General features: G+C 45.4%; 1 protein-coding gene and 1 long non-coding RNA gene across 2 annotated transcripts; one reads left to right on the top strand and one right to left on the bottom strand.

Moving 5' to 3' along the window:
• Window positions 1-1547: 1547 nt before the first annotated feature.
• Window positions 1548-7905, bottom strand: HSPB7 (heat shock protein family B (small) member 7). Its single transcript, XM_020973116.2, has 3 exons — window positions 7627-7905; window positions 6302-6435; window positions 1548-3819 (listed from the first exon to the last, which is right to left on the bottom strand). The coding sequence occupies exons 1-3, from the start codon at window positions 7811-7813 to the stop codon at window positions 3640-3642; spliced, it is 501 nt and encodes a 166-aa protein (XP_020828775.1). The 5' UTR covers window positions 7814-7905; the 3' UTR covers window positions 1548-3639.
• On the top strand, window positions 3964-21338 carry LOC144454220 (uncharacterized). The gene is made up of 3 exons (XR_013482540.1): window positions 3964-4041; window positions 4845-4970; window positions 21222-21338. It is a non-coding gene; the product is annotated as an uncharacterized LOC144454220 (long non-coding RNA).
• The last annotated feature ends 1245 nt before the right edge of the window (window positions 21339-22583 follow it).

The raw sequence follows: 22583 nt of genomic DNA, 5'->3' as shown, positions 1-22583 counted from the left end.
ATGACTACATATCTACCTATGACTGGCATGAATGGTGTAGGCACAAACTCTATATTCACAGTCTTCTAGATGAGAGAGAAGAGAAAGCCTGGAGGTGCTCTAACTGGAGAGGCCCCCAAACAAAGTGGAAGGTGCTCCTCCCTGGGTCCCAAGGGCTTCCCCCTCCCCTCCAGTCACCTTGTGTTTATTCTACACATATTTTAGACAAACGTGTGAAAGGCAATGCAATGTAATGGGTAGAGAATTAGCTTTGCAGTCTCGCCTCTGACCTATAGTGGCCATGTGGTTCCCTTGACCTCTTAGGCCTAAGTGACAGAGAAGTCTGCCTTGGTAGAAGAACTCTCCTGATCCAGAAGTTCCTTATACCAATGAAATTACACACACACACACACACACACACACACACACACACGTATATATGTATATGTATATGTATATGTATATGTATATGTATATGTATATGTATATGTATATGTATATGTATATGTATATGTATATGTATATGTATATGTATATGTATATGTATATGTATATGTATATGTATATGTATATGTATATGTATATGTATATGTATATATATATATTCCTCCTACATTTTATAGAGAATTCTATGTCTATATGTTGTCTCCCTTGATAGAATGTAAGCACCTTGAGGGCAGGGCTTGCTTCATTTTTGTCTTGCATAGTGCCTGGCATATAGGAGGCATTTGAAGATTTCTTCATTGATTGATTAATTGATTTAGGAAGAAAGATGGATATTTTGGAGCAGGGCACACCACACTGGGGAATGCAGAGACTCAGGTAGCACATAGTAGGTGCTTTATAAATGCTTATTGACTGACTGTGAACAGGATGGAGCCTCCAGGCCCTGGGTATTGCCATGGTCCAGAGGAAAAAAAAACCAGGGTTGAGGACAACGGCCCGCACGGTGGGTGGAGAAGCAATAGAAGAAAAACTCTTCATCAAGGACCCCTCTGACCCCAAATCATGAAGCATCAGAAGAGGTAACATCGAGGCAGTGAATGTAGAGCTGCAACTGGAGTTAGGATCACCCGGCTTCAAAGCTGGCCTCCAACATTGGCCTTGGGTGTGTTGTAGAATGTGTGCTATGGATCTAGAACTGGACAGGGCCTTAGAGATCACTTCATCCAAGCCCCTTATTTTGCAGTAGAGGAAGCTGAGTCCCAAAGAAGTTAAGTGACTTGTCCAAGATCACACAGGTAGTAAGTGCCAGAGGCAGAATTTGCACTCAGGTCCTCAGATTCCAAATCCAGCACTCTTTTTTCTGTATTACCTCTCTGAGTCTTGGTTTCCTCATCTGTAAAATGGGGATAAAGCACTAGGTCTGGGATCAGGTAGACCTGAGTTCAAATCCAGCCTCAGACACTTACTAGCTGTGTGACCCTGGGTGAGTCACTTCACCCTGTTTGCCTCAGTTTTCTCATCTATAAAATAGGAATAATAAGAACACCTCCCTCCCAGGGTTTTTGAGAGGATCAAATGAGATAATAGTAAAAGGCTTAGCACAGTGCCAGGCACACAGTAGGCGCTGTATAAATAAACGTTTATTCCCTTCCCCGTCCCCCATAGTGCTTCCCTCACGGGCCATTGGGAGCCTGAAATGGAACACTCTAAGTAAAGCTGGCTTCAGTCCTTAGAGTACCATTCAAATGTCAATTTTGATCATTATTGTTTCTCCAGGGGTTGAGGCTGAGACCGACAGGCAGCAGACAGCAGGAGTCATAAATAATTGACCAGGAACCGACCCAGGTTAGAAAAATCCCTGTATACAGACAGGACAGTGATGGGCAGCTCTCCCTGCCCCAGGGCACAGGTGGTGGCCAGGGGAGGAGCCCCATAGGATGACACTGGGTCTGAAGAGAGAGGGAGCCAGGGAGCCAGAGCTCAGCTTGGGATGGGAGGGGGAGGAGGTTGTGTGATGACCTTGGAGCCTGCCACAGTGAAGGGTATTGGCCTTGGGGTCAGGAGGCCTAGGTTTGAGGTCTAGCTTGGACACTTACTGGCCATGGAGCAATCCTAACACTAAGCCTCAGTTTCCTTTTATGAAAAATGGAAGGAGGATTACTTGCCCTGTCTGCCTCCTAGGGCTTTTGTGAGGAAAGCACTTTGTAAAATGATACATTCTTAAGATTATTCTTATTTGTCCACAGAAAGTGGACTACCTGCCATCCCCGTGGTCTCCCCTTGCCTCCTACCGCAGGCTCCTTGGATGGTAAAGCCAGAAGGAAACTGCATTGTCTAGTTGGATTTATAGACATTGGCCAGGGAGAAGTCCAGGGGAGCTGGAGACCTACCGAGGAGAGGACACAGTAAGTGGGGCCCCTACCCTGAGGTCTCCCCACATGCCTCTCTCCGTTCTTCTGGCCAGGTTGAGGTCCAGCCTCCCAGAGGTCCAGACCAATGCTGCTGGGCTGGCATACAGGGAGCAGAGGGAAGGCTTTGGGGATGGAGGGAGGCACAGCAGGTGTATCATGGCAAGCCCGAGTCAGGTTGTGGAATTGGGATTGGCTCTAAAGGAGCATAGGCCAGAGAATGGGAAGGGACCTTAGAGCTATCGTCTGATCCACTCAGTTTACAACTGAGGAAACTGAGGCTCAGAGGGGTTAGGAGGTTTGGTGAAGGTCACACAGGTGACCGAGAGCAGGTATGAGATTTGAGCTAAGGTCCTCTGACTTCAGGTGCAGTACTCTTTCATTGACCTAGGATGTCTTAAGGACACAGGGCCACTGGGGGTGGGAGAAGGGGTAGCCATGACATAGCAGGTACTTAATAACTGCTTATTGATCTATTGCTGTAACTACCGGCCCCTTCCCTTTCTCAGCACTGTGCTGGTGCTGCGACAAGGACGATCCACTAAGGCATTGGCAGGGGATCGAATGGGAGAAGAGCGCCTGCTTGGGCCAAGGCTCAGACCTTCCCAGGAGATTCCCCCACCTCGCTTGGATGTACCTCTAACCATATCTGACTTCCAGTCCTAAGAAAAAGGGAAAGAGTCTTATTTTACACACTGGTACTGAGGGACCCCTCACTCCTACTTTGGTTTCCCCCATATACCTGGGACCCAGGAGGGACTGAAGGATGCTCTAAGAATATTTTCTGTTAGTCTCAATCATGTCCCGGATCCCAGGAACCAAGCCCCTTCTCCAAAGCTCCCTCTTCCCTCCAAGTTTCTTGACGCAGAGGTTGAGAACACCCCTCGAGTGAGGTTCTGCTCTAAGCTGTCCAGATCTAGCACCCAGAGCCAACTGAGCATGAGTCCCAATGTATTGATCTAGAACTTACATGGGGTACAGGGGTAGGCCTGTCCTAGGGGTGGTAAAGAGGATCACAGTTTCTGCCCCAATCTAAATCAAGTGCCCTGGGCTTCTGGAGTGACCCACCAGGGGCCACAGAAGGGGGAGCTGGAAACAGGGTTGGGGAGTGGAGTTGAGAGGCTTGGAACTGAGATCCCAGGACCAAGATCTAAGACTTGGAACCTGGAGCTCCATCCAAGCCCCAGCCAAGAGTTGGGGATGGGGAGGAGAGAAAGGAAGCTTTTCTATCGGGCCTGTTAGTGGGGGGAAACAGAGGAGGACACTTCCCTTGGGCAGGCCGCGCAGGCTCCACGCTGTGGCCTGCTCAGATTTTGATCTCAGTTCGGAAGGTCTGCTGCACGTGCTCCGGGTGGGGGTGGCGTCGGGCACGGATGGTGAGGCTCCCATCATCGCCCAAGGCTGAGGTCACGGATGTGGGATCCACATCTTCTGGGAGCTGGCATTTGTGGGTGAATGTATTCATGACAGTACCATCTGGGGCCAGCTGGGGGTAGAGGAGGCAAGAGGTCAATACAAGTCACTCTGGCCTTGCTGTGACCTTCACAAAGGAAACAAGGACCTCACAATCTTCCATTTTCTCCCTAAACCCTGTAAAACATAGGTCCGTGTCCTGGGGCAGTGAGGAGGGTGTGGCCAGGGCAGGGTGGCCAGAAGTTAAGCGCACCTGACCATGGCCAGCACTTAAGAGCTTGTACAATGTGTCCTGGTATTTTTTTTTGTCAATTGAACACATTTAAAATATTCTCAGGCCCAGGATGGGGTGGGGAGGAGTACAGGGGGGCCTCCGCCAATGGGATGGAGGTGAAGCGAGCAGGGTGAGAAGCTCTACATGGTGTTGGAGGGAGTGAAGAGGATGGGGCCGGAATAAAGGGGATGGAGATCAAGTAGGGAGTAGGACCTCAATAGAGGGGAATCAGAGGGAAATGGGGCCTAGTGAAAAGGAGAGGGGCTTAGAGAGAGGGGAATGGAAATTAGTTAAGGAGACGGGGTTCAACAAAGAGGATGGGGCTCAATGAGGAGATGGAGTCTCCAATAGGAGGGGGATCAGTGAGGGGGACTAAATTAGGAGATTAATGAAGGGCTGGTGACTCATCTAGGAGAAAGAGAGGGTCTCAGGGAGAGGGATGCAGGTTCTGTGCTAGGGATGGGGGTGGGTTATATTGTTGTCAGGAATCCACTCTAGGAATCCATAGGAAGAGTCTGGGTAGGAATGAAGTGTCTTCCCTGGAATACCCTTCCCTTCCCTTCCCTTCCTTAGGTACCTGCCTTAAACAAGTGCCCACCCACATAAAGCTGGGTCAATGCTCAGGTCTAGGTGGCTCCTCCCAGTGGCCTCTGGCCAGGACATAGCGTTCTGATGGTGGCAAGAAGGAGCATGAGTCATGTCCAGCCACTGGGCATCAGGACTGGCACATGCCTGGGCCGTCTGGGGCTGGCACCGGGGTCGTCTGCAGGGACAACTGTGGGTGGTAACTGTGCTGCTTTCCCCTTCCTGCTCCCTGGAAACAGGACCTGGTCCAGTCCTCCAGAGTCCATCGTTCAGAGCTGGCTGCATTCCTGGACCATTGCTGGTGCCCACCCACAGGACTTCTACAAATAGGGAAACTGAGGCACAAGATGAGGAGGTAGTTTGTGGTAAGAGCTATAGCTGTGGATTTGCTGCTACTTAGCTGTGAAACCACTGGTCTCAGTCAGAAGACTTGGGCTTCAGGACTGGCCCTGATGTTTGTTAGCTGTTTGTTAGTGACTTTGGGCAAATCACTTCCCCTCTCAAAGGCTCAGTTTCCTTCTCTGTAAAATGGTTATAATAATACTTACACCACCTATCTCACATAGCCCTTACCTTTCTTTACGAGGAAAGAATCTTGCTAACTTTAAAGAATTATGCAAATACGAGTTATCACTGTTTTAAATACTCGGTCTTAATAAATGCTTATTCATTCATTGATAGGTTGCGGACAGATTTGTTGTGTCCTTAGGTGGCCAGGGCAGAGTTGTTGGCCTCCTTCTGATCCCTCCAATGAAAGGCCACACAGAGTAGGGCCACCAATATGATGTTTCTTTCTTCTGGCGTATAGCCCCCCCCACCCCGTTTTGGGGCTGCTACTGAGAAATGAGCAGTGAGACAAAAGAAAACCTTAGTGAGGTTCCGGGGGCCTGCATTGTCTCCAGTGGGACTCTGCTTAATGTTTTCTTTCATCCCCCTAAGCCTTAGAGGCTTCAGGGGCGGGTCAGGGGTACATTGTGGGTCCACTCAAGATGCAGGGAACTAGGCTTATGAGTCCTGAGAAAGAGGGGCTCCCAGCTCTCTGAGGCAGCTTGTGGTAAGAGCTGGCACCCACTTCCTTCCTGTCTCCGTTGGGATCTGGCTCCTCCCTGTCCTTCTCAAGTATATCTCCCATTCAGTCTCAGCTTTTGTCTCCAATACACTGCCCCATTCCCTTATCTTCCATCTCTTCAATCCTTGTTACACCTCCCCTTAAAAAAATGTGTTGACATGTTTTGTTTTGATATTAGCTTCATTTCCAAATATGTCCCTTTCCCCTCCCCTCACCAGACTGATATTCTCTTGTGACAAAGAATAAAAGAGGGGAGAAAATAGTAGTTCAGCAGAACTAACCAGCATGTAGACCAAGTCTGACAATACATGCAGTATTACAGACCCATAGTCTCCCACCTCTGCAAAGAAAGTCAGAAGGCTCATCTTCTCATCTCTTCTTGAAGACCAAGCTTAGTTATAGTGAATTACATGCTGCTTTGCCCAGATAGCCTTCTGCCCCTGCCTCACCTAATTTCTCTCCTCTTCCACTTCTCCTAATCCCATTTAGGTTTTCCTAACCACTCTCCCTTGCCAGCTTTGTCTGGGGAGAGAGTCTGGGGAGATCCCAAAGGAAGAGGGCAGATTTGGCTGGGTCAGGAGGGATGGATGGGATACTCAAGCCTAATTGGGACAGAGTGCCACTCACCTTCTCAGCCCGAACCTCAATCTGGTTGTTAGATGTGGTAACAATGATGTCCTCTGGGGAGAAATCACTCACGTCCACTGCAAACTGGTAGGAATCTCCCAGGGTCTTGATATTGCCTGTACCTCCAGATCGGGCTGCCGTGGCAGGGGTGGGGGTTGGGGAATAGGAGATGGAGTGATTTTCAGTTCTCAATGTGAGGAGGCTGAGTCTGCCTTTCTTTTTTCTTCCCAAACACCCATTAGATGATCAGTAGAATGTTGGAACTGGAAAAGACAATCTAATGCAGCCTCTTCACTTTACAGATGAAGAAACTGAGGCACAGAGATGAAGGACTTGCCTGATTAGAACCCACGTCCTCTCTCTGACTCCCAATCTAGCCCTTTTTCCATTACACCATGGCATCTGGATTTTTTCCCATTCCAGAGTGATTACAGGAGACAGCTCCTCTGGTTCTCAGCTGTAGCCCCTCCCTAACTCCTCCTCTCCTGTTTTTTTTTCTACCTCTAAACCCTGACACATCTCTCCATCCCCCCCTCCCCCCCCCACCACAGCCAGGCCACCTTCAGACTAGCAGCAGTGAGTGCTCTCCGAGCACCCCTAAGCTCTCATCGTTCCAAGGAGTCAATACGCTGGAATCCTGAAGACCTGGCTTTGAATCTCAGTCTTTCCACCTGGGTGACCTTGAGCAAGTCACGTAACCTGGGCCTCAGTTTCCTCATCTGTAAAATGAAGGAGTTCGTCCAGAGGGCTCTTCTAGCCCTGGATCTAAGATCTCATCTTCCTTCCTACAGCCCCAGTCTTTAGTCAGTTGGGATTCCCTCTTCACCTCAAATTCCCATTCATTTCCTTGGGTTCCTTACGGGTCAGAACCGATCATAGGGTGAGAGATGGACGAGGCTTTAGAGGTCATCTAGTCCAACCCTCTTATTTTACAGATGAGTAAACTGAGGCCCAAGAAGTTAAGCGACTTGCCCAAGACAATGCAGGAATCAAGTAACAGAACCAGAATTCAAATGAGGTCTTTGGACTTTGTTTAGCCAAAGTCCATTTACCCTTTAGGGCCACAGCTGCTTCTCGTGACTATCCTCATCTATCCTTTCTAGCCATTTCTTTCTTCTTTGTCCACTTCTACTCTTGCGGCCACCCCCGCCCCACCCCAGCTCCCATAGCACCTCCTGCTGGCAGAGTTGGTTTTAACAGACTTCCGGAACCAATAGAGTCCTGGGTGTGCATAACACCCGTCTGCCTCTGTCTCCCTCCCAGCTGGGCCAAAGAGACCCAACTCCCTGGATCTCCTATCTTCTCTCCCTTCCACCCCAACTTGCCTGGAAAGCCCAAAGGCTCAGTGTGGGGCCGCATGAAGCTGCCGAAATCCTCAGAAAACATGCTCAAAGCCTTCTCCATGGGCAGGTCCCGGGCAGGGGGGTTGTGGGAGGCTGAGGAGGAGGAAGAAGATGAGGAAGAGTGGAAACTGTGTTCCGCTCGGAAGGTAGAGGAGGTCTTATGGCTCATTCACTAGGTGGGGGAGGGCTCTGTCCCAGGAACCGCAAGGAGGCACAGCAGGGCACTCGGCTGGGCTAAGGGAGTGCTTGGGGCTCTGGTGATTGGGGCTTTATAAGGCCCTCAGCCGCCCCCCAGGCTCTGGGCCAGCCCTCTTGTCCACTGGCTAAATATAGGTCTCTGGCAGGCAGTAGCAGGATAGAGGAGGGGGGTTGGCGGGCTGGTGGGTGGGGACGTGGGGGGTAGAAGGTTTTCCTGCTGAGATGTTGGTGCTGACATTCCAAACAAACCAAAGCAGAGACTGAGGCTGAGCTCATCCAGAAGCATTCCAGCCCTGCTGATAACAGGAGGAGGCTGTGAAGGGGGCAGAAGGAAGGATGGAGGAATCAAAGGGATGTGTGTGTGTGTGTGTGTGTGTGTGTGTGTGTGTGTGTGATGGCAATAGGGACCTGTTTAGGAAGAGAAGAAAGAGGAGGATGAGGAAGAAGGAGGGAAGAGGAGGAAGAGAGAGACTGGGAAGTAGGGATGGAGGTACTGGACTAGGAGTGACCTTCCATGAGGATCTGTTTAGGAAAGGGGAAGGAGGAGGAGAAGGAAGGAGAGAAGGGAAAGAGAGAGAGGAGAGGTAGAGGGAGAGAAGGAGGAGATGGAAACAAGGGAGGTAGCCCCTTCAGCACTTTCAGACTTAGGGGGTACCAAAGTCATTTACTTTTGTTGATTTGTGACTCTGTGAATCCAACCTAACCTGTCAGACCTAGGATTATCTCCCACCATCAGACTCAGGCTCCCTAAGGTCAAAGACTTTCCCCCTTAAGATGTGAGGGGATCCCTGGGGGCAGAGACTATTTCTCTACCCTTAGACCAGGGGCTCCCCAAGGTTAGGGACTGTGTTTCCTCCATCAGACTTGTATTCTTCCTCAGATTAGAGGAGTCCCCCAGGCAGAGACCATACCTCCCCCATCAGTGGCTATCCTATAGGGCACAGCCAAACTCCTGGAAAAAAGCTGCTATGCCCGTTGCTTCCATTTTCTCACATGATACTCACTTGTTGGATCATTACAGTCCAGCATGGCACCTCCACACTCAACAAAAATGATCTCTTTGTCACTGATGGCTTTGCTTTTCCTATACATACATGGCGATTTCTGTCTTGTCTTCCTTGCCCTCTCTGTAGCATGTGACACTGCTGCCCACCCTCTGCTCCTAGATATTCTTTTCCCGAGTTTTCATGACCCTGTTTGCCTGGTCTTATCCGGTCTACTTTGTTACTTCTCAGCTTCCTTTACAGAATTATCATCCTCTTCTTACCCCCTAGGCATGGATGTATTTCCGAGTTCTATTCCGGGTTCTCCTTCCTTCCTTTTCTGCACTGCCATGGATTGAATTCTTGTTTCTATTCAGAAGATCTATCTACCCAGTCCCAGTTTCTCTTCTGAATTCCATCACTAACCACTAGATGTCTCATGTGCATCTTAAGGTCAACACGTCCAAAACAGAACTCAGCTTTCTTTTTCTTTTTTAGGCAATTGGGGTTAAGTGACTTGCCCAGGGTCACACAGCTAGTAAGTGTCAAGTGTTTGGTCTGAGGCCAAATTTGAACTCAGGTCCTCCTCACTTCAGGGCTGGTGTTCTATCTACTGCACCACCTAGCCGCCCCCTAGAACTCAACTTTCTTGCAAACCTGTATCCTCTTCCTAACTTCCTGATTTCTGTTAAGGACATTACCCTTTCAGTCACCCAGGATTGTAATCTCAGTCATCTTCAACCTTCTCTTTTCTCTCATTCCCTCATATCCAATCAACTGCCAAGTCTTTGCTTTTTTCTACTTTGGCAAAATCTTTTGCATCCAATCCTTTTCTCTTCACGCACTTGACCACTATCCTAATTTAGGCCTTTGTAACCTCTCACCTGGACTTTTAACTGGTCTCTCTGCCTTTAGTTTCCTCCTCTTTACAACCCATCCTTCACACAGATGCCAAATTGTATAATCTGCTTAAAAGATAAGTTGGAACTAGGTAGGAAAGGGCTTGAAAAATCAAATAGGAGACAACAGGAAGTCATTGAAGTTTCTTGAAGAGAGGAATAACATGGCCAGACCTACAATTTGGCAGTTATGTGAAGGTTGTATCAGAGAGGGAAGGGGCTGGCTGGCTAAAAACCAGTTGGCATAACTGTTGCGATAGTGCATGTGAAAAGTAATGAGGGCTTTAACTAGGATGTGTGAGCAGAAAAAAATGGGAAATGGTTGTAAGTTGTGAAGGTAGAATTAACCAACACTTGGCAGCTGATATGGAGGGTGGAGGATAATGAAGAGTCTGAATGACTCTTTAAGTTCCTAACTGGAGTGACTGGGAAGGATAAGGATGATGCCCTTGAAAGAAATGGGGAAGTTAGGAGGAAAGGTGCATTCAAGTAAAAAATGAATTCAAACCAAAAGTAAGTATCATATGCAATGGGGATACGCTAGAATCTTTCCCAGTAATTATGGGAATAAAGCAAGGATGTCAATTCTCCCCACTTTTATTTGCCATAGTTTTAGAAATGATAGTAGTAGCATAAGGTAAGAGAAAAAAAATTAAAGGCATAAAGACAGGCAAGGAGGAGATAAAGCTATCTCCACTTGCTGATGATATTGTTTACTTGGAAAACCCCAGGGAACAAGCCACAAAACTAATCCAGACAATTAATAGCTTTGGCAAAGTTGCAGACTACAAGAAAATCCTCAAAAATCAACTACATTTTTACATAATAATAACAAAATCCAAGAGGAAATAAAATAAAGGAAAATAGCTAGAAGATGCATAAAAACTTGGGGATCAATGCACCAAAGCCCACAAAAGACTCGTATAGGTTTAATTACAAAGTGTTCCTTAAAGAAATAAAGAATAACTTAAGTAGGTGGAGGAATATTCAGTGTTCATGGTTGGGCTGTGCCAATGTTGTTGTTGTTTGTCTTTCGTTCTGGAAGAGGACCATGACATCAAGGACATGATGCCACGACATGCAAATGAATCGGATTTAAGTGAGGGAGCACCACGCAGAATCACCAGCCTCACTTTCTCCTCCGGAGCCTTCTGGGTCCAGTGGCCAGATATATGTGCCAATATGATAAAAATGACATTACCACCACAGTTTTCAATTTTAATGCTATGACAATTGACTAGAATTTAGTAAAATACTAATGAAATTCATTTGGAAAAACAAAAGATCTAGAATATCAAGAGAAATTATGAGAAGTAGGGATGAATGAAGAATAGCATGTCCAGACCTCAAACTATATTATAAAACAGCAGTCATCAAAGCCATCTGGAATTGGTTAAAAAATGGAGAGGCAGATCAGCGGAACAGACTTGAAAAAGGAGGACCAGAAACAATGGAACTCAAATACCCATTTTTTGGATAAATTGGAAAACAAACAATTTAGGAAAGAACTTTCCATTTGATTAAAAACTGCTGGAAAAACTGGAAAGCAATCTGGCAAAAACTGGACTTAGACCAACACCTTATGCCTTATTCCATAATAAATTTTAAATAGGTACACAACCTTAATATTAAAGATCACACCATAAACAATTAGAAGAGAAATAGATCACCTACCTTTCATAGGTACAGCTAAGAGGTGGATTCTCAACTAAACAACGGATGGAGACAGCTACAAAGGATAAAATAGATAACTTTGATTACAAGAAACTGAAAAGCTTCTGCACAGACAAAATTAACGCACCTAGGATAAAAAGTGAAGCAGTCAAAAGGGAAAAAAAAATCTTCGTATCAAATTTCTCTGATAAGAGTCTGGTACCCAAGAGATATTTATATCTCTATGTATAATCTACATAATACACGCATAATATGTATACATATTCACATATATGCATACGTATGTGCATATATGTGGCTAAAAGTCATTCCTCCAATAAATAAATGGTCAAAAGGTAACAACAAACAGTTCTCAAAAGAAGAATTACAAAATATTAACAATTACATGAAAGAATTCTCTGAATCATTAATAATAAGAGAAATGAAAATCAAAACCCTGGGTTTTAGCTCACATCCTACAAATTGGCAAGGATAACAAATGACATGAATAATCAAGTCAATGTTTGAGGGTTTGAGGGTAAGAGAGGCACACTAATGCATTGTTGACAGAATAGTGAATGCATACAACCATTTTGGAAAGCAATTTTGGAATTACACAAATAAAGAGACTAAAATGCCCATAAGCTTTGATCCAGAGATTCTATAACTAGGTTAATACCTTGAGAAGGCCATTGATAAAAACAAAAATCCTATATACACCAAAATATTTATAGGAAAACTTCTTTTTGTGGTAACAAAGAATTAGAAACAAAGTAGATGCCTATTGATCGGAGAATGACTAAATAATAAATTGTGCATGAAGAAAATGGAACATGACTGAGCCGTAAGAAATGATGAAATATGTATAATATAGAGACACATGGAAAGATGTACATGAATTGATGTAGAATAAAGTCGGAAGAACTAAGAAACAACATACAGAATGCCTGCAACAACATGAACAGGAAGAACAACCACGCACACATATACGCACAATCAAAAGTGGATGTTGCAAAATTCTGAAGGACATGTTGTTCAGTTGGTTCAGTTGTGTCCGGCTTTTCATGACCCCATTGGGGGTTTTCTTGGCAAAGATTCTGGAGTGGTTTGCCATGTCCTTCTTCGGCTCATTTTACTTTCGAAGAATTGAGGCCAACAGGGGGAAGTGATTTGCTCAGGGTCACACAGCTAATAAGTATCTGAGGCCAGATTTGTCCTCAGGAAGATGAGTTTTCCCGACTCCAGGCCTGGGGCTCTATCCACTGAGCTACCTAGCTGGACAACCATGGCACAAAAGAAGAGAGATGAGAAAACACCTCCACCCCACCCCTTTGCAGAGATGGGAGGCCCACAAATGCTACATATTGCATGTGTTTTCAGATTTTTTAACTTTATTACTATCATGTTGATTTTTTCCTCTTTCTTTTTTTGTTTCAAAAATGCTATTTGTTATATGGGATGGCTCACTAAGAGAAGAAAGGATAGGGTACTGGTGAACATTATGATGATGTAAAAAAAGACATCAATACAGGCTTTTTTTTTTTTGAAGCTGAGTTCAGAGTTGAACACGTTGAATTTGGGTTGTCTATTCTGTATCTACTTGGAGACAGCCATCAGGCATCTGGTGATGTGGAACTGGAACTCATCATTCAGCCAACAAGCATTTGTCAAATGCTTATTCTGTGCCAGGAACTGTCCTGGGTGCTGGGGTTATCTCCCATCTGCTCTCTACATCTTGTATGTACCTACAAGAAGCAGCCTTTCCCAGCCCCCTCCTTCAGGACTAGTTCCTTTCTTCTCTTGAGTGTCTCTAATTTATCCTGTCTACATCCTATCTGCACATAGTTTGAATGTTGTGTCACTATTGAACCGTGAGTTTTTTGTATTCCCAGCCATTAGCCCAGTGCCTAGCACATAGTAGATACTTAAAAGATGGTTGTTGACTTGACTTGACCTACTTGTTTGCATGTAGTCTTCCCCATTAGAATGTGAGCCCCTTGATGGCAAGTCCTATTTTTGCCTTTCGTTTTCTCTCCAGCACTTAGCACAGTATCTGCACCATCGTAGGCACTTAATAAATGCTTTCTGATTGATTTACAGATAAAAATGAATGAGTACCTGCCCTCAAGGAACTTATATTTTCATAAGAGAGACAACATCTGCACATGTAAATATATGTAAAATATATGTAAAATAAATACAAAATAATTTTTTTTTGAGGGTGGAGAGGCCTGGGGTGGGAGGGGGGCATAGTTCAGTAAAGGTTTCGTGTGTCAGATTGGTATTTGAACTAAGCTCTGAAAGAAAATAAAGGGTGAGGCTGGCCATTTAGATTTGGGAGCCAGCTACGAAGAGCTTAATAAGTAAACCCATAGAAGCTGAGATGAGATCATCGAGAGAGAGGGTGTTGGTTGGTAGTCATCCTTCATTCTCAAAGAGGACCAAGATGACGTCACCATGTTGGAGCCAAGGGCTGATCAGACCAATACAAGAGGGTGTAGAGAGAGAGGAGAAGATGGAACAGGACAGAGCACTGTTGTACACCCTTACAAGAGCGTAGGATGCAGATGAACCAACAAAGGAAATGAAGGACAAGCAGTTAGATAAGAGCAGAACTGAGAGAGACAGAGACAAAGCAGAGAAAGAGGGAGAGAGAGAGAGGAGAGACAGAGAGACAGAGGCAGAGAGGCATCATTAAACCAAGAGGAGAATGTGCAGGAGGAAAGGATGATCAATACTGTTAAGTTCTGCTGAGGCCAGGAAGGATGGCAACTGAGAAGACACCGTTAGTTTGGACAATAAGGAGATTACGATCCCTGGTAACCTTGGAAAGGGTCAGAAGCTAGAGCACAAAGGCTTGAGGTAAGAAAACAGAATCAATGAATATAGATAACTTTTTCTAAAGAGCAGATTAAGTAGTTAAGAGGACAGGAGTTAACATTAACTTCACTGGGCCTCAGTTTCCTCACTTGTAAAATGAGGGGTTTGGACAAGATGGTGTTAAAAGTCTTTTCCTTCTCTAAATTGATAAGCCTATGATGTAAGGCCCCTTCCAGGTCTGAACCCTGTTATCCTAGGCCACGATGGTCCGAGCTCAGACCACGCCCACTCCCAGCCTTGTCCTCAGCCCTGGCGCCTGCTGCCTAGGTTCCCAACGCAAAGCTGTTTGTTTACAGCTCCATCTCTCAGGAAAGAACACGGCAGCCCCATAGGGAGGGGGACAGAATGTACAGCTGTCTGCTGACTAGCTCTCACGCGGAAGGGGATTAATTCCCCTTCATGGTCTTTGTACCTCTCCTCTCTTTTAGGATCATCTTAGTTGGGGCTCACAGGAGAGCCACAGGTGGAGGAGGGGAGAGGGACAGCAGGGATAGAAGGAATAACTTTGTTGTGGGGAGAATATAGGCATTTGGAGTCAGAGAGCCTGAGTGGAATGGAAAGAGTTCTGGATTTCTGGTCAGATGAACTGGGTCTTGGCTCTGCCTCTTCCTATCTCTGTGACTATGGGCAAGTTCCTTAACCTTCTTTGCCTCACTTTCCTTATTTGTGATAAGGATCACAATAAATGACCTCTAAGGTCCCTTTCAGATCTATCTCTGTTGATAAATTTCAGCTCTGGTATTTACTATCTGTAATAACCTCGGACAGATCAATTGCCCTCTTTGGAACTCAGTCCAGATAGCAGCACCATATGTTCTTGGAGGTCTCTTCCAGCTCTAATTTCTATGATCCTGTGACTTTAGTAACTGTCTCTTTTCTGGAAGTTCATATTCCCAAGACAATGTCTTTCTGCCCTCCATTTGTTCCCCAGGGAAAAGGTGTGGTTGTGTGGATGTGAACAATTCTCTTCAAACACCTGAATTCCTTAATCCGAATTCCATTTCTACCACATGGAAGAGGCATTAGACTTAGAGGACAGAACTAGGGGCGATGGGTGGAAGTACCAAAGAGGCATAATTTTATTTCAATTTATGGAAGAACTTTCTAACAGGACCATTTAGGACTGAAATGGTCAACTCATGGGGAGGTGGGCAGACTCAATCTGTCAGCCAATAATCATTTATTAAACACTTACTGTGTATCAGGCACTGTGCTAAGTGCTAGAGTTACAAAGAAAGGTAAAAACATGGCCCCTGTCCTCAAAGAGATGACAATCTAGTAGGAGGAGATAACAGCTAACCCTTTGTTACAACAGCTTTGTTTCTATTTTTTTCCTTCTTAATGGGGTGATGGGATAGAAAATAAATACTTATCAATGTAACATTTTAATTTATTATTTTAAAAAATTTGGCAACTGAGTGGAAGATAGATTGGAGTAGTAGGGAGAGACTTGAGGCAGGGAGACCAACTAGAAGGCCACTGCAAGAGCACTGAGCTTCTTGTAACTGGAAGTATTCAAGCAGCACCTGGATTCCCACTTCTCAAACATGCTTTAGACAGAATTTCTTTACTGAATGTGAGATTGGAAGAGATGACCTCTAAGGTCCCTTTCAAAATTAAGTCTTAAAATCCAAGCAGATTCAGCTCACTGGATTGTAAGCTTCTTGAGGGAAGGAGAACAATTACCTGCTGATCTCTTAACCTGGGCTTTTCCTGCCTGTAGGTGACAGAAAGACACCATTCCTTCCTGCTCCTTCCACCGATCTCCTGGCCTCTCTTGTCTTCTGGAATAGGAAATCCTTTTCTATCAAGCTCCTCATTATGGTTCCCTCATCTCGGTTGCCTAATACTCTTAGGATGACACAACCTTAGAGATACTAATAACCCTCTTGAATTCTTTGGCCAATGATTAACAAACTCTCACCTGATTAAACCAGCTGTCATTATACAAGACCTATTCTCCATTCCCTACTGCTCACTCCCTTATTCCCATTCCCCCTCAAGCCACTCTTACCACCTCCCCCCCACCTCTAGCCACAATGTCACATTCTAAAGCAACCCACCCTTCCACTGTGCTCTCCAGAATATGTGCTCTGAAGGCAACAAACTTGGCTTCATCTTAAATCTTTTCCTTTCTCATGCCTCATCTTTTGGCTTTCACCAAGTTCTGGCTCCCTCCTGATGACAATACAGCCTCTGTCCCTCCCTTTTCAGTATCAGTTGCATTTTCACTTAGTCTCTCCCTCACCCCCCAATGCCACTGGACCAAGTGGGGAGGTTGGAGTACTCCTTGCTTCCCATCGCCACTTCCAGATTCTCTCTTTCTATCCATCACTCAATAATCTCTCCTCCTTTGGGGGTCCCTCAGTTCATATTTATTACCTGATCAGAATTCTGGTAGCTATTGTCTACTAACTTCCAGGGTACTCTTTTTTCTTCTTTAATGAGTTTGGGTGCCTGGCTTACAGACCTCAACTTCCCAACTTCTGCCCTCAACTTCCATATCAATATTCCCTGAAACACTCTAACCTCTCAGTTTCTCCACTTACTCATTCCCCACGATTTCTTCCACCTCACTGCACTTATGTGCAGAGATGGTCATACCCTTCACCTTGCTATCGCCCACAAATGCACCCTTTCCAGGTTCATGAACTCTGAAATTCCTTTATCTGATCACAATCTGTTGTGATTCTACCTCTCCCTTGGCCTTGCCACCCTAGACCCTGATCTTCATTCTCACTGTGACCTCGAATCCCTCCATGCCTGGGTTCTTTCCCAGGTCTTCACTCTGGTGCTGGCCTCACTCTTGACTCCTTAGTGAATCAATTCAATTCTACATCTTCTCTTGACTCCCTTGCCCCCTTGTGCTATAATCATTGAACTTGCCCTGCCAAATCTCGAGTTTTCGATCACTCCCACCATCCGCTGCCTTTGCTCTTACACTCGTGCAGCTGAATGAAACTGTAGAAAGTCATGCACCAATGTTGGCTGGATCCACTACAAATTTGTATTACACAATTTCAACTGGGCTGCTGGGTATTTACAGTGGATAGAACACTGGGCCTGAGGTCAAGAAGACTCATCTTTGTGAATTCAAATCTGGCCTCAGACTCTTACTAGCTGTGTGACCCTGGGCAAGTCACTTCACCCTGTTTGCCTCAGTTTCCTCATCTGTCAAATGAGCTGGAGAAGGAAACCACTCCAGTATCTCTGCCAAGAAAACCCCCAATGGCATCACCAAGAGTTGGATAGGACTGAACAAGTTTCAAATAGGCCCTCACTGTTGCTAAGTAATCCTCTCACACCTCCCTGATTAATTTACTGTCACATTCTCCAGAGTCACTCTTCCAACCTTTATATCCCTCCTTAAACCACCTATGGCTGCCCTTCTTCCCAGCCTCTCAGCTATGAGCCAAGTCTCTTATTTCACTGAAAAAAGAGACCATTTGCCGAGAGCTTCCTTTTCTTCCCTCCTCTTCACATCACATCTCCCAGATCCCTTCTGCCACTGGCTCCACCTTCACCCTTGTCTCACATGATGGACTGGTCCTTCTCCTTTCAAAGAAAATCCCTCTACATGTACATGCAATCTCATGTTTTCCTGTCTTCTCCATTGGATTACCTCATCTATCATTTCCACTCTTACACATATTTTCAATCTCTCCTTGTCTACTGGCTGCTTTCCTACTGCCTACAAACATGCCCAGGTCTTCCCCATCCTCAAAAAACTCTTACTTCATCCATTCAACTTCACTAGCTACTGTCCCATGTCTCTCTTCCCTTTTGTGGTTTAACTCCTTGAGAAGGCCATCTACAATAGGTGCCTTGACTTCCTGTCCTTTTGCTATCTTCTTAACTCTCTACAATCTGACTTCCTACTTCCAACTTCATCATTCAGCTGAAACTACTCTCTCCAAAGAGACCAATGGTTTCTTAATTGTCAGATCTAATGACTTCTTAAGCATCATCCTTCTAGACCTCTCAACAGCCTTTGACACTAGTGATCACCCTCCTCTCCTTGGTACTCTCTTCTTTCTAAGTTTTCATGACTCTGCTCTTTCCTGGTTCTTTTCCTATCTACCTGATCATTCCTTATTTTCTATTCTGATTTTTAACCCAGCTAAGCAGTTAAAGGTTTCTCCAAGGGCTTGCCCTGGGACCCCCTTTTCATCTCTCTCTCATCACTACTTCACCTTATGATCTCTATAAATCCATTTATTATTTCTCTGCTGATGATTCTCAAATCTATTTATCTACCCCAACTTCTTTGCTGATCTCCTGTCTTGCCTCTCCAACGGCCTATCAGACATCTTGAATTTGAAGTCCTATAGACATCCTAAATTCAACATGTCTAAAACTGATCTTATTATTTTCCTCCCCAAATCCTTCCCTCTTTCTATTGTTGAAGGTAACCCCATCTTCCCAGTAACCCGTACTCACAACCTAAGCATCATTCTTGACTTCTCACTATCTCTCACCCCTCCCCCAATATCAATCTGTTGCCAAAACCTGTTGATTTTACGTGCACAAAATCTCTTGCACTCTTCCCTTTCTCTCCCCTGACACTGCCACCATCCTGTTATAGATCCTCATCACTTCACCCTTGGAGTATTGCAACATCCTGCCGGTGGATCCGCCTGGACAAACCTCTCCCCATTCCAGTCCACCTTCCACTCAGTTGCCAGAGTGCTCTGCCTAAATCTAAGGTTCAATCATAGCTCTCCCCTGCTCAAGGAAGGACAAACCATAACCTGTGGGTAGTCCAGGCTGACCCAATAGGGACCCAGCTGGCTAGTTCCACTTGGGCAACTCAGCTCCTCCTCTTCTCTCCCCTTCTTTCCCCCTTCTTCCTCCTCTCCACCCTCTCCCCTCCTCTTCCTTCCTTTTCCATTTTCTTCCCTCCTCTCTCCTCCTCTCCTCTCCGCTCTTACCTGAGGGTGTTGTGCCCACTTGTGGGCACCTTGACTCACTTCTTAAACAGGCCTATGCATTGAATGGGTGTTATCTCACTCAAAATGGGAACTTATAAGAAATAATGAGCAGGCGGACTTCAGAAAAACCTGGAGAGGCTTGTATGGACTGATGTTGAGTGAAGTGAGCAGAACCAGGAGAATGTTGTACACAGTAACAGCCACATTGTGTGATGACTAATGTTGATAGACTTAGCTCTTCTCAGCAATGCAAGGATCTAAGACATCTCCGAAAGTCTCATGATGGAAAATGCTATCCACACCCAAAAAAAAGAACTATGGAGTTGGAATGCAGATTGAAGCATACTATTTGCTATTTTTTCTTCTGTTTTGTTTTGTTTTCTCTTTCTTGTGGTTCCTCCTATTGGTTCTAATTCTTCCTTACAGCATCACTAATGTGAAAGCGTGTTTAAATAGAATGTGTATATATATAGCTAATATCAGATTGCACACCATCTTGGGGAGGGAGGTGGGGAGGGAGGGGGAGAAAGGATTGAAATTCAAAAGCTTGTGGAAGTAATTATTGATGGATTAAAATAAATTAATAAAAAAAGCTAAAAAAAAGAATACCAATTTATCATCTGTATGGAAGATAAATTATAGAGAAGAGAGACTGGAGGCAGGGAAACAAATTAAGGATCTATTAGAATCATCTAAGCTTTTTCTGTTGTATTTTATTTCAAATTTAAGATGATTTTTTTTAATTTAAATCGTGATGGCTGTGTGTTTTATGCATATGTTTTAGATAATTTGTTAGCTCATAGAGAAGAAGCATGAGATAGAGTATATATTAGTACATATTTCATAGAATCATTGAATTTTAAAGTTAGAAGGTATTATCAAGGTTGTTTAGAACAAGCCCTTGCCCAATGGGTGAATCACCATTTCAAAATGCTTTTTGAACGTGATATATATTTGTATCTCAGCAAAACATGGATAATACCACTTCAAAAAAAGAGTGAGAACTCAGGAAGACATTAGCTTAAAAGGCCAAGGTCTCCCACTGCATCCTGGGCCATCTCCAGTTGTCCTGATCTATATCTGGCCACTGGACCCAGATGGCTCCGGAGGAGAAAGTGAGGCTGGTGACTTTGCACAGCCCTGCCTCACTCAAATCCAGTTCAATTTCAAATCATGTCATCATCTTCCTGATGTCATAGTCCTCTTTGAGAACTAAATCTAAACCACAACTCAATTAACTCCAGTGGCTCCCTATCCCCTCCAGGATCAAATATGAAGTCCTCTGTTTGGACTTTGAAGACCTTCATACCAGACTCCCCACCTCCTACCTTTCCAGCCTTTTTATACTTTATATACCACTCTCACCATCATATGCACATATACCCTGCAATCCAGTGACTATGACCTCCTTGCTGTTCCTCCATCAAGAATCTTCATCTTCCAACTCCGGTCATGTTCTCTGGCTTTCCCCCATGGTTGGAATGCTCTCCTGGCTCGTCAGTACCTCCTGGAGGCCCTAGCTTACGTCAGATCTCATCTCAAATCCCACTATTTACAGAAAGCCTTTCCTGATATGCCTCAATTCTGATGCTTTCCCTTTATGTATTATCTCCAGTTTATCCTGTATGTGGCTGGTTTGTACATATTTTTTTTGCATGTTATATCTCCCCCATTAAACTATAGCTTCTTTTTGTTTGTTTCTTTGTTTGCTTTTTTTTCTAATATGAGGCAATTGGGGTTAAGTGACTTGCCCAGAGACACGCAGCTAGTGAGTTTTGTGTGTCTGAGGACAGATTTGAACTCAGGTCCTCCTGACTCCGGGACTGGTGCTCTATCCACTGCATCACCCAGCTGCCCCTAAACTATAGCCTCTTGAGGGAAGGGACTGTCTTTTGCCTTTCTTTGAATCCCCAGACTTTAGCACAGTGCCTGGCACATAGTAGGCATTTAATGATTCTTGATGGCCATTGTATATACTAGGAGTTTTAGTAATATTTTTTGAATTAAACTAAATTACTTATGATCTCTATCAGACAAAAGAAGGTCCTGCAGTAAGAAAGTCATCATTCAGAACCACGCCAAGGGTGAGTAACCACAGGAGCAGAACGAGTACGGAGCTCTGAGATGGCACCATGGGTCAAGTTTCTGCCTGATATGGTAAGTACCAGGGCGTATCTGCCTGGAGACATGGGCCAGACTAGGTGCTCCTCCCATCCTTTTGGAGGCTTTCTTCACTCCATGAAAGGCTGGGGAGCCTGGAAAGGGAGAAGGGGACTATGGAGTGTGTTAGGACCTAGGGTGAGGGCAGGGCCAGCTCTATCACTTCACTGCTATTCATGGTCTTGGGGCATGCTGGTCTCTACCTCTTAGGAGGCCCTTCCATTTCTACCCTGTGGACTGAAATTCTACTTGTCCCTTAAAGCTTAGATCAAAGCCTACCTCTTCCAGGAATGAGACTACTGCCATCCACATGGATCTCTCCCTTTTCAGACTTTCGTGGGCTCTTGTTGTCCAGGAGTTTTCTGGGGGCAGAAATGGGATTTTTCCAACAGACCCCAAGGGAAGGGGCTCTCCGTGAAAGGCAGTTATTGTGTCCCCCTTGGAGACTAGTTGCTCTTTAGGACAGCATTTGGGTCCCCTGCTTCAGACTGGGGATGCTCTGAGGGCATGGACTGAACCTTTCTGCCTCTAATACTCCCAGTTTTCATCTGGAACTCTGGACATGAGGCATCATCAGACTGTGGGGATGGATGATTGTAGCTGGGGCTGACAAGGCCACAAAGCAGGCCCCACAGCCAAAAGAGAATGAAAGGAAATAATGGAATGATAAGGTTTATATCTCAAATGGATCTTAGAGCACAGAATGGCAAAGGTAGGAAGAAATTCACAGTAGAGAATGACGGAGCTGGGAGAAATCTTAGAAGTGAGCTGATTCCTAACCCCTAATCCAACAGAGGAGGAGGCTGGTCTAGACACATCTGCCGGCTCCAGATGCAGTGTTGGGGGTGGGGTGAGGGGCAGGGATGGAGAGGGGCCAAATGGGGCAAAAAAAGGACTTCAGGGGTCCCTGTGGGAGGACATTCTGGGCCAGCCTATACTTTTTCCCTTGCCAGCTGAGTACCAGCTGGGCAGGAGTCTAGGCCACTCTGCTCCAACTGGACTTAGGGGTTCCCGGCATCTACCCCTCTTCCCTAGATCTAGCCCAGGGATTCTTCACTGTCCAGGGTGAGTCTGACTCACTGTTCTCAGAACTGTGCCAGTGATGGAGGGGAAGGGGTTGTGCAAAGGGGGTGGGTAGGAGTAGTCCAGGAATAAGGTTCCAGACAGGGAAACAGGAGCTGTCCAGCTAAATGCAGACACACCGTCATGGTGGCAAGGCCCTGAGTCACCATTCC

The sequence above is a fragment of the Phascolarctos cinereus genome, unplaced genomic scaffold (assembly GCF_003287225.1).
Source record: "Phascolarctos cinereus isolate Bilbo 61053 unplaced genomic scaffold, phaCin_HiC Scaffold_726;HRSCAF=1367, whole genome shotgun sequence".
Taxonomy (NCBI): domain Eukaryota; kingdom Metazoa; phylum Chordata; class Mammalia; order Diprotodontia; family Phascolarctidae; genus Phascolarctos; species Phascolarctos cinereus.
The sequence above is the reverse complement of the archived record's forward strand: the minus strand, read 5'-3'. Positions and strand labels throughout refer to the sequence as shown.

Bases quoted from the DNA above. Each gene is read 5' to 3' on its own strand.
- HSPB7 (XM_020973116.2), bottom strand. From the start codon at position 7,813: ATGAGCCATAAGACCTCCTCTACCTTCCGAGCGGAACACAGTTTCCAC. The intron at 6,436-7,626 runs GCAAGTTGGGGT...CTGCCACGGCAG, and splicing joins TGAGCCTTTGGGCTTTCCAG to CCCGATCTGGAGGTACAGGC. The intron at 3,820-6,301 runs GTGAGTGGCACT...CTCTACCCCCAG, and splicing joins TTGAGGTTCGGGCTGAGAAG to CTGGCCCCAGATGGTACTGT.